The 11790-nt window shown below is 48.1% G+C and overlaps 1 protein-coding gene across 2 annotated transcripts in view; it reads right to left on the bottom strand.

Moving 5' to 3' along the window:
- Window positions 1-11790, bottom strand: part of sh2d3cb (SH2 domain containing 3Cb) — a 30201-nt gene that overhangs the window by 17970 nt on the left and 441 nt on the right. For both annotated transcript variants that reach the window (XM_079337788.1, XM_079337787.1), the window contains exons 2-6: window positions 8338-9085; window positions 3293-3332; window positions 2106-2234; window positions 1273-1640; window positions 506-606 (exon numbers count right to left, since the gene is read on the bottom strand). In XM_079337788.1, coding sequence (XP_079193914.1) covers window positions 506-606; window positions 1273-1640; window positions 2106-2234; window positions 3293-3332; window positions 8338-9085 — 1386 coding nt within the window. The remainder of the gene's footprint in view (window positions 1-505; window positions 607-1272; window positions 1641-2105; window positions 2235-3292; window positions 3333-8337; window positions 9086-11790) is intronic.

Raw genomic sequence — 11790 nt, forward strand, 5'->3', positions numbered from 1 at the left:
GTTTATGTTTGAATCAAATTAGGAAAGACTCTATTCATGGTTTAGGATTTAACTCTGCCCCCTAGTGTTTAAAATTAGTACTGCAGTCTAAAATCCAGAGCATTCAGGAGCAGAATCTAAAGTTAGAAGGAGGACATACTGGCTGCTGCATTGTTGTCAGAGAAGCTTCAACACAGCAGGTTTCCTTCATGATCACACAGGAAGAGAGCAGCTCTCTGATTGGCTGATTGATCACACAGGAAGAGAGCGTCATCATCTCAGTCAGTAGATATTAGAATAATTAACTAATAAAATTAATTAATAATTAATAAAAATCATTTCCTGCATGTTTTTCTTGTCTACTTCCTGTCTCTAGACGTCCTCAAACACGTCACGGTAACTCCACTTCCTCCCTCTTAAACTGAAGTCAGCTGACAGGATGGAGAACCTCTTAATTATTTTCTGTTTAAATGAAGAAAATTGCATCATAAAAAAAACAAAGAGAAAGTTTGAGTTTGAAACTCACTGCTGTACGGAGAGGAGAGAGAAGAACCTCCTGCAGTCATCACAGAACGCTCGTCCAGCTCCCTGTGAACGTCTGCCCTCCGGTGGTGGAGAGAGGAAGGACTGCATGACACACACAGAGAGAGAGAGAGACTGATGGTTATCTTCAGGAAACAACATCTCATGATGAATGATTACTCTCTGACAGTTTTCACTGACAACATGAAAATTTGTCGCTTTCTTTTTGCACTTGAGTTGCACGTTTGCACTTTAATAACTTGGCAGGAATGCTCTTGACTGATCTCATTACGATGTTTATTGTGGTTTTATAACTCGCTGTGCTGCCGGACTTTTTTAATTGAGCTGTTTTTACGGTGTTCCTCTTCTGTGTGCTCCTGCTGCAAAACCAATTTCCCCTTTTGGGACAATAAAGAATCTGAATCTTAAAGTCGGGACTGTTGTTGTTGCTGACTCAAAAAATTAAACTTTAAGGAACTGTGTAACTCTGACACTTGGTTGTAAATGGGCTGCAGTCTGGATTGTTTGACTCTGACTGAGGCCACGTGTCCAACAAGGTTTTTTTTTTTATCATTGTTCTGTTGTTTTCAGTGAGTAGAGAGCGTTTGAAGCGGACACCGACCACGTGGAGAAAAAGCCCAACATGGAGACCACATGTGCAGTCTGTAGTTTAAAACCATCCGCTGCTCCAAGAACTGTTCAATCTCTGAGAGTGAATCAGAAATCTCCTGAGACGCCACGCCGTGTTGAAGACAGAGAACGACCCCTCACCTTCTGGGACAGACGCTCTGCGCCGCGTGGCCAGACGGCGTGCTCACGGCTGTGAAGAAAGCCGTCTCCAGGTAGCTGAGGGGCAGCGTCCTGTTGACGGGCCGGTGGATCTGAGCTCCACTCCAGCGGGTCAGGGACGCCCGGCTGCCCACGTAGAAGTGCACGAGGGCGGGCAGAGAGTCGAAGGCCTCGGCCTCCAGGCTGAACTGGATCCGCGTGTACGTCTCGGCGGACTGAAGCACGGCCCGCCTGACGGGGAAGTGAAGAGTCTTCTGCTCCCAGTGGCTGGTCAGGACGAAGTCGCCCCGGCTGGACTGGGAGTCTCTGACCAGGAAGTCGCCATGGTTACCGACCAGGCTCTCCGACACCTGAGGAGACATTTTTAACTCAGCGGGTCAAATAATGAAGCTGTGGGCGAGACGTGTGTGTGTGTGTGTGTGTGTGTGTGTGTGTGTGAGTGTGTGCATGTGTGTGTGTGTGTGTGTGTGTGTGTGTGTGTGTGTGTGTGTGTGTGTGTGTGTGTGTGTGTGTGTGTGTGTGTGTGCATGTGTGTCTGTGTGTGTGTGTGTGTATGTGCGTGTGTGTGCACGTGTGTCTGTGTGTGTGTGTGCGCGTGTGTCCGTGTGTGTGTGTGTGTCCGTGTGTCCATGTGTGTGTGTGTAGGTGTATGTGTGTGTGTGTGTGTGTGTGCGTGTGTATGTGTATGTGTATGTGTGTCTGTGTGTGTGTCTGTGTGTGTGTCTGTGTGTGTGTCTGTGTGTGTGTCTGTGTGTGTGTGCGTGTGTTGTGTGCATGTGTGTCTGTGCGTGCATGTGCGCGTGTTAAAGGCTCACCTCCCAGGGGATTGGTCCGTGGTACCAGGCGTGGCTCTTCAGGTTGCTGCCGCTCAGCTTTAGCTCCGCCTCCAGCTGCTTCCTCAGTTCCTCCGTCGGCGGCTCCAACCAGAACTTGTCTTTGGAGAACTTGAAGGTCACACACGGAAACACCACGACACACACACGCAGAGAACAAAAACACTTTTTTACTTTTGGTTCAAATCCAAACAGAAGCTTCTTTTCCAAAGAATAAAAAAAGCTGCGTTAAAGGGTCGACCTCGGAGAAGCAAAGCATTGTGGGTAAATCTGCTCAACGTGCAGCCCTCTCAGCTCTGTTAGTGTGCGTTTGTTTTTGTGTTGTTTGACGGGGGGGGGGGGGGGGGGGGCAGCTCTTGCATTCCCACACTGGCATCCTCACTGGCGACACCAGGGGCCCCCCGAGACCCGGACCCATGCTGGAGTCTCTGCCTTGTTGCCGTGGCAACGTGGGTCATCACTCAGCTTGGCTTTTGTGCGACCCGTCTTTAGACAACGACGATACTGTAGATCAAGAGTTTACAGCAACGACGGGCTGGGAATGCTTTTGTTTACACACACACACACACACACACACACACACACACACACACACACACACACACACACACACACACACACACACACACACACACACACACACACACACACACACACACACACACACACACACACACACACACACACACACTCACACACACACTTGTTACTGTTACAGTGGCGACATGTTGTTCTGCTTCTCACAGAATGGTTTGTCCCACTGGAGGTGAATGAAGGGCCGGGCAGCGGGCCAAGTCCACTTCACAACAAAACAGGACAGTGTGTGTGTGTGTGTGTGTGTGTGTGTGTGTGTGTGTGTGTGTGTGTGTGTGTGTGTGTGTCGGAGGTAAAGACCTGGAAGCTCCTAATGAATAGCCTTAAATCCATTAGCATTATCATTCATTGCCGGCACGTCTCTTTTCAGACGAGTGTGTTTGTCAAGTGTCCCATTAGAGGTCTGTTGTGTTTTTTCCTGCTAGAATCGAGGACGCCGCCGCCGTGATCGAGTTAGAGCCCTTTACCGCGAGGATCAAACAAACAAGTTTTAATTCAACCGATGCTAAAAATGGAGACGCTTGCTGGGAACAGGAAGTGAAGAGAGACAAACAAAGTGTGTGGTTAAAGCTCACCTTCACGTATTCTCCGCTGCTCTCCGTCACGTCCTGCCGACTGAAAACACAAAGAGACACTCATCACCAAACTGAAATGACCTCGTGGTGTTTGACATGATCAGAGCGTCAGCTCTCTGTTTCGCTGGATTTCTCCAAATTGGTCCTTTTTTTTAATTTAAAGGAGCAGTATGTAACTCTGCCCCCTAGTGTTTAAAAATAGGTACTGCAGTCTAAATTCAGTTTTTGTTGCCGTGCAGATTTCTCTGTGTTATACTTTATTATTTCAAATCATATGATCGTCATCAGTTCCACTTTTCTTATTTTATCTGGGCGACAAACTGAACTTCCTCTTTGCTGTTTCAACTTCTCACAGTGTGAAATAATCGGAAGCTTTTAATTCCATCATCACAAAGAAGCTTTACAGCACATTTAGATTCTTCTCCTGGCTCCAAACCTTGCACCGCTAAAACACAACAATTGCTCTTTGTCTCCTCTGATCAGCCCGTCCTGCCTGACCGCCGTCCACTCGGGGACTGGCACACATTAATGGCACGATCCCAATCTCCAGATTAAAGCCTGAGGAGCCAAAAACCCCCCTCGTGACCTTCACTGACCCAAACACGCAGTCCAGAGTGTTTCAGTTTCTACAGGACGGAAAACGCTTTAAAAAGGACGATTCAGCTCAATGTTTAAATAAAGGAAACATGTGAAGAAGTTTTCCTCTGCTGAGTTAAAGCTTACACAGCTCTGCATGTGGTGGACAGTGTAGCTTCAGTGTTTAGCCAGCTCTGCATGTGGTGGACACTGTAGCTTCAGTGTTTAGCCAGCTCTGCATGTGGTGGACACTGTAGCTTCAGTGTTTAGCCAGCTCTGCATGTGGTGGACACTGTAGCTTCAGTGTTTAGCCAGCTCTGCATGTGGTGGACACTGTAGCTTCAGTGTTTAGCCAGCTCTGCATGTGGTGGACACTGTAGCTTCAGTGTTTAGCCAGCTCTGCATGTGGAGGACACTGTAGCTTCAGTGTTTAGCCAGCTCTGCATGTGGTGGACACTGTAGCTTCAGTGTTTAGCCAGCTCTGCATGTGGTGGACACTGTAGCTTCAGTGTTTAGCCAGCTCTGCATGTGGTGGACACTGTAGCTTCAGTGTTTAGCCAGCTCTGCATGTGGTGGACACTGTAGCTTCAGTGTTTAGCCAGCTCTGCATGTGGAGGACACTGTAGCTTCAGTGTTTAGCCAGCTCTGCATGTGGTGGACACTGTAGCTTCAGTGTTTAGCCAGCTCTGCATGTGGTGGACACTGTAGCTTCAGTGTTTAGCCAGCTCTGCATGTGGAGGACACTGTAGCTTCAGTGTTTAGCCAGCTCTGCATGTGGTGGACACTGTAGCTTCAGTGTTTAGCCAGCTCTGCATGTGGAGGACACTGTAGCTTCAGTGTTTAGCCAGCTCTGCATGTGGTGGACACTGTAGCTTCAGTGTTTAGCCAGCTCTGCATGTGGTGGACACTGTAGCTTCAGTGTTTAGCCAGCTCTGCATGTGGTGGACACTGTAGCTTCAGTGTTTAGCCAGCTCTGCATGGGTCTGTAAAGCTTTCTGCTGCTGGAGCTTATTAGAAACATGCAGAGGCTTTTTAGCTCGGGTACAATCACTTCTATATTTGTTTTGTCCCTTCAGGCTCATCGTAGATCGCCGTCCTCAGTGTCCCCCCCTCGTGGTCGTGGCGATGGAACAGAAGGACGCTGCTTCATCGTTGAATGTGCGGTGACACGTTTGCGAAATGCTGTCAAAGTGTCCTCAGAGGAAATGAGGACACTTGGTGCTCAGATGTGTTGAGCAATGATTGGCTCTTTCATCATTCGTTTGGGGTGGGGTTCGGTCACGTTTGATTGACAGGGACGTCTCCATGGTGACACAACAGCTTTTGATCAGAGTGAACTTGATGTTCCCCTCAGTTGTTTTCCGGGTGGAAAGATGTTTGACGTCAGATAGAACAGGAATAAACTGGCCAGCGTCAGTCGACAGGTCAACAGCATGGGAAAAATCCAAGATGGTGGATTAACGCCGAGGAGCCGTTTGTTTTTAATAAAGTATGTGTACAGTTAGGAATTTATATATATTATATATATTTACTTTCTTTTAAGCACCATTTGACCATTTTGTGTTCCATCATTCTTTTTTATTTATATATAAAAACAAATTCCTCGTACATGTAAATATACTTAATAAAATAAACGATTGTGTTTCAGTTTTGAGTTTTAGGACGCACTCACACCCGACACGCTCCTTTAAGCACGATCGTCCCCGGCCCCGCCCCCTCGTTCATACAACACACGCGTGACTTTAGGGGATCACGAAGCCTGCTGCATGTTCGTCACATACAGCCTGAAGGCTGGAGGGCCGTACCTGAGCGCCCACATGAGTCAAGGGGTCAGCCTGCCTGGTGTGTCTTTAAGTGAACTGGTGAGTAAAGCAGGATGATGCATGTCAGGAGGAGAGTTAGTAGATATCTGTGTGTCCTGTTGCACAACAGACAGCAGCAGTGTGTAACTCTGACAACACCCAGCAACGGCCTGCAACACAACAACTCTTCTCCAGGGAGGAAAAATGTCCGAAAAAAAAAAAAAAACCTTCTGATGTCCATCAAGTGATGTCACCGAGTCTGACGGCCCGGAGAGTCACAGCAGCTTCAAACACACCAAACAGGCTGAATGTAAAAGTGTCGGTCAGCGCGGCCGGCCTGTTTCTGCACTCGGCTCTTTCTCAACATGCTGCATATTTCTGTGAGAAACTTCAGGGGGGGGGGGGGGGGGGGTGACCTTTTGTTCCCATCACTCAGTCTGAGGGCACACACACACACACACACACACACAGGGTACACTCTGCGTCTTTAACGTGGTGTTTGGTTTGCTCTGTGATTACATCATCATTGTTTAATGAACAGAAGGACAACAGGCCGAGTAAGGAGAGGCGCTGCGTTGACAGGAAATGTGATTTATGGGGATTATGAAATCTGAGAACGTTTTATCGTCTGGTTCTCGTTAGCAGAACTACACACAACTTTTTATTCTACTTTCCAGACCAGCTGATCTAAACCCTAACCTTGGCCTTCGTGATCCGGGGTTCACAGTAAAGCCTGATAACGCTTAAAGCTGGAAGCACCCAACCAGGAAGTGACATTTTTATTTGAGCCCTCCCGACTAATCCGCCCGTCGATAATATCCGACCACATCAAGCGACTTAAGTGTTTGTGTTACACTCGCAGTTCTCTGTCACCAGCAGAGGGCGCTACGTTACAACAAGCATCCTCACTCTGCAGAGTGTCAGTGCGCCGACTCGCTCGCTGACTTTTCCCGCTGAGTGACCATCTTCTCTTCGTTAGCAATCTTGTTGTTTGATAACTGCAAAATAAATCTCTTATCTTTCTAATGTCGTCGTCCTCCTCTCTCTCTCTCCCTCTCTCCCTCTCTCTCTCTCTCTCTGTGTTCACCTGTGACTGACTAACCCCGGGTGTTCCTTTGGTAAAGAAAGGTCCAGTGTTTATAAAGGAAGTTATAAAGGAAGCATCGACCCACCTTTAGTGGGTTAGGTAAGTTAGGTAACTTCCTAACTCGAACGCAACAAAGACCTCAGCCCGGAAAACTAACTAATCAAGAGGTGTGTTTGTGACAGCGCCCCCTAGCGACCTGGATGCCTTTAAAAGAGCAACTTAGTAAGTTCACGTTCCTTACACATCACATGACCCTTCAAGGCCACCGTACATATAGTCCAGGGTTTAATCTACACTGATCAGACTGGTTTGAAGTCAGGTGGAAACTATAAAAAAAAAAAAAGAAAAAAAAAAGAAAATCTGCAGCGGAAACATTATTTGTGTCATCATTGCGGTTTGACCTCATAATTTATCACTGAGAAACAGCCAAAGATTCTGTCACTTCTAACATGCAGAGCAACACATAGTCACGAAGATGGAGCCTTCAAATATGAGACATTTCATTTAAAAAAAAAATGGATCCTGAATCCTGATCTTTATTCGGGCTCTCGTGAGCGCGAGACTTTGATGCGTTCAAGAATAAAAGTGGAACATGTTCATCTCAAACAGATCACTGTCCTCAATGAGAGCACAAGATCAAATTCCTCTTCTTATGTAACAACCAGTCCGGTCCAGTTTCACGTCCAGCATGTAACACACACACACACACACACACGCGCGCGCGCAACATGCACACGCGTAACACACACTGACTTCAAAGTTGCAGTAAAAGTTTTACTGTGCTGTCTTGTGGTCAAATCTAACCTGGAACATGTGTCTGTCTCCGGTCATCAATCGAACTGACTCAAACCTTCAACCGTCCCACTCTCACGTGCAGTAAAACATGACAGACCAGCTCTGACAGCTTGTTCCCAGTTAAACCAGTAAACACTCCCATGAGCCTTTCTCACCTGCTCTCTCCCTGCACGCAGCGGGCAGACACACACATCACGTCCCCGACTTCTCCCATCTCCTCCCGCACACTCCGACACTGAGTGCGGACCAGCTGAGCGCGCGAGCGTCCGAGCCGAGCAGGCAGGGAGCTACTGCGCATGTCCGACCCCTACAACCACTGCTGCTCACTCTTTCTATGAATATTCATCTGAACATGGTGCGGGACTGTTTACTGTGGAAAAAGACCAAATGTGTATTGTTGTAATATTCAGAGATTTTAGGGCTGAATAATTTGGGTTTGAAATTAATGTATTTTTAATTCCAGTCCTCGTTTGTCCATTTATGACTCAAATATTCTCCCTTTGAAACATGCACACGTGTGATGAAAAAACACCTGCTGCATCGTGACAAATGTTCACATACTTGCTGATGCACAACGCGTGTTCCTGGAGGTTTCCTCTAGAGGGAGCTCCACATAAATCAGACAGAGGAAAAACACCCGCGTCAAGATCGCTATTTTGAAAACGGGAAATCCCTCGAAAGAAACCTTCATGGTCAAACATCTCCTGAACTGTACGTGCAGCCGCCTGCTTCGACGATCTGAATCTCAGCTCTTAAAACGTTGTAAAATAAAGGAGTTTGCTCACCTGTCAACTTTTTTAACTTCCTGCGAGTCGAGCAAACTCTTCGTAGCTTCCTGTTTACTCGTGGCGCCTTGCTGTTTGTCCGTCAGCTCGCCCACGTGGCTGCGGGCCGCTTCAGCTATCGGGTCCATGGGCACGTACAGATCCTGAGGTGAGACCGCTTTGGGGCCGCCGGCTGCCATGTTCAGAGACTCTCCTGCAGGTTTTCCAGTCTCTAGTAGATCCTTAAAACTCGATGATGCCTCATGGCTCTTAAACGGGTCGGCAGAAGGATCCCGCACGCTGGTCTCAGGTGCGGAGGTCAAAGCCCAGCTGGGGGTCGGTTCTGGGGGCAGCGGCCGGCTGGAGACAGACCCCGTTTGTGGTCGGTCCAGGCTGGTCAGACTGAGGCTGGAGAGGACACTGAGCAGAGGAGAGTCTCGGACTTGTTCCCCCGCCTTCCACTCGCTCGCCCCCTCCTTCTCCTCCCCCTCCCTCTCTTCCTCTTTCTTCTTCTTCTCCTTCAGCCCCCTGCTGCTCTTCTTCTGCCGTTGGCTGCGGGGCACCGTGCCCACGTGTGTGTACATTTGCATTGAGCAGGCGTAGCTGGGGCTGAGGGGGCCGGGCTCCATGTCGTCCACAGACTGGCGGTCCCTCGCTGCTAGCTTGACGTCGCAGACTCTCCCATCATGCTCTGGCTCCGCATGTATGTTGCATTTCTCTGAGGGGCGGCGGGTCGAAAGGTTGGTGAGGCTCCCGAACCATTTTAAACCTGGAGAGGAGGAGCTTAAATTAATTAAAGATTGACACAAACATTTATCAGATCAGACCGTTTAATCTACTGTAGCTTTAAATATGTAAATGAGCTGTGTCTGGCCACGCCCCCTCTCTGGAAGGGCTCGGGTGTACTCGCTGCTTTCTGGCTCCATGTCCTATTGTTTACGGTGAGAAGGCAGACTCAGAGGGCAGAACAAACACCTAGCTGTGGGAGTGTCACCCACCTGGGGGAGGGGCTACTGCCCTTTGTGATGTCATGAAGGGGAGGGGCTACTGCCCTTTGTGATGTCATGAAGGGAACATCTCCAAACGGCCTGATTGAGAACACATCTTCTGTAGAAGACAGAGAGGATGGACTTTTCTCATCATTGGGGGGTTTTATAGACAGACTAGAGACACATGTTAGACGAACATGGAGCAGAGGATTCTGGGTAATATGAGACTTCGACAGGCTTTCCTGACTTTATCACAGATTTGACCCTGAACGTCTCCTGGGGGGAGATTTTGCCCGTCATGTGAGTTTGTCTTGGTTTTGAATTCACGCCAAAAAGTACAACAGGTCCGACTTCCCTTTAAAGTTATCGTGTTGCATCGTCTCCATCACTCCTGATGGAAGGCTAATCGACCTCCTGACCTTCATGTTGACACGCTCTGACGTGAGATTCTCAGGAAGTGTAAAAGATTAGACGATGCTTTCAGTGAAACAGGCACGCAGAGAGAGAGTTAACCCTTTAAATGTCTCCATCCTTCATCACGTCTCAGTGAGAGGACGTTAATGTTCTCTCTGCGTGGGAGTCGTCTGAGGAATGTTTTTTTTTTTTTCCTCTCCTGGTTTTTTATTCTGCTCTGCAGCTCTCAGCAGGGTTTGATTATGTTTCAGCTCCGGGGACCGATTACACTCGGAAAACACTGACGAGTATTTATTCCTTCCTGCTAAATATAGACTGCTGATTTTTTTTTTAAAAAGAAGGGAGCTGTGGGTAGGAAGAAGCCTTCTGATTTTTGTTCTGGCCTCATGATCTGAAAACAACTTTAACTTTAACAAGTTTTCCACCGTTTTTTCCATTCTTGTTTTTTTATTGATAAAAGTTCAAAATGTTGTCGATATAACGAACTTAGAAATCGTGGAGTCAGTCTGGAGTCATGACGGCCGGCTCCTCCACTTATACAACGCTACGGGCTAACGAATGTGCTAACACGAGCAGAGAGGGGTCGGAGGTGTTTCCATGGTGGCGTTCAGTACGGAGGAGGCGTGGCCTAACCGTTGTGGTTTCACGCTGGAGCTCAATGTGTGACATCGACTGGATCAAAAAGTCGCACATTCGTCTTTTTCTCTTTTTTTAAACCTTGTGTTCCCTGATTCGTCCCCGCTGCACGCTGATGACCTCACGTCCCGTTGACCTTTCGCTGACGCTGGTTACTTCACTCTGCTGCGTGCGACTCGTGCGGGGAGCTTGGTCCAAAAAGAAGAACCACGAGGTGTCAACAGAGCAGAGAAGCGGCGCTCCACCCAGGAAGGAAGCTGTGACTCAAAGATATTTTTATCTGTTTTTGAGGAAACAGTAAAAGTTTCGACCTCGACACGGAGCTGGAAACTAAAAAGCGTTTTTATTATTCTGCTCGCCACTGTTGTTTTTGGCTGAAGGAACGCCACTGATTTGTTTACTGATCCAAAGTGTGAGCACGAGCTGGAATGAATAAAACCCTTTCAGATGCATCATGGGTGATTTTTGAGCATTAATAGTTGAACATTTATTCAAACAGCAGAAGAAGAAGACGACGTTGTCTCTCTTTATCTTCTCCGAGTCGACTCGGTGCTGAGCCGGGCCGCGACCATTCAGACGCACAAAGACACGACTATGTTTCACTCACAATGCACCGGGTACAACACACACACACACACACACACACACACACACACACACACACACTGTGAGGGTGAAACAAGTGTGAATAGTGTGACACGCACACATCAGCCCGTGTTCCCTGACTCATCTCACTCCTTCGTCACTTTTATTGATTTCACAGCGATGGAAAGTTCTTCAGTACATTCCCTCGACGGGGAACTCAGAGGAAAGGTTTATCTCAATTAAAGGACCAATCAGTGAGCTGCGTAGGGAGATGACCCCCCCCCCCCCCCCCACACACACACACACACACACACACTCGGACGTTTTGGACGCCCCTCGGTTTGCCACATTTGAGAGCAGTTATCAGGTCAAAGCAACAGGTGTTGCCTTATTGTGAATAACTCTGATCCTTCATCCAATCAAAACTGCTGAGTCATCAAAACATCCCCCCCCCCCCCCGTCCCGTACAGTGTGTGTGGATGGAGACATGAGCTAATCACACCTATTTGGTTTTTTGTGTCTGCTGTAAAAACAGGCTGTTTGAATGGGTGTGTATGTGACTTCCTGTGCTGCTGCAGCCAGCCTCTAGTGGACACTCCAGGAACTGCAGCCAGCCTCTAGTGGACACTCCAGGTACTGCAGCCAGCCTCTAGTGGACACTCAGGGTACTGCAGGATGTTTAAAACTGTCTCGGCACAGTCACACATTTTAGTCTGCTTGTACGTGTCTCCGAGTGAACACAGAAACAAACCTGAGAGAACGATGCAACAGTGGAACAATCAGACCAGAGCAAACGATCTAAAGGTGTGAAAGAGGATAAAAGTGCGATCCTCTGAACTGGACGGGTCAG

The sequence above is a fragment of the Symphodus melops genome (genome assembly GCF_947650265.1).
Source record: "Symphodus melops genome assembly, chromosome: 1".
NCBI classification, from domain to species: domain Eukaryota; kingdom Metazoa; phylum Chordata; class Actinopteri; order Labriformes; family Labridae; genus Symphodus; species Symphodus melops.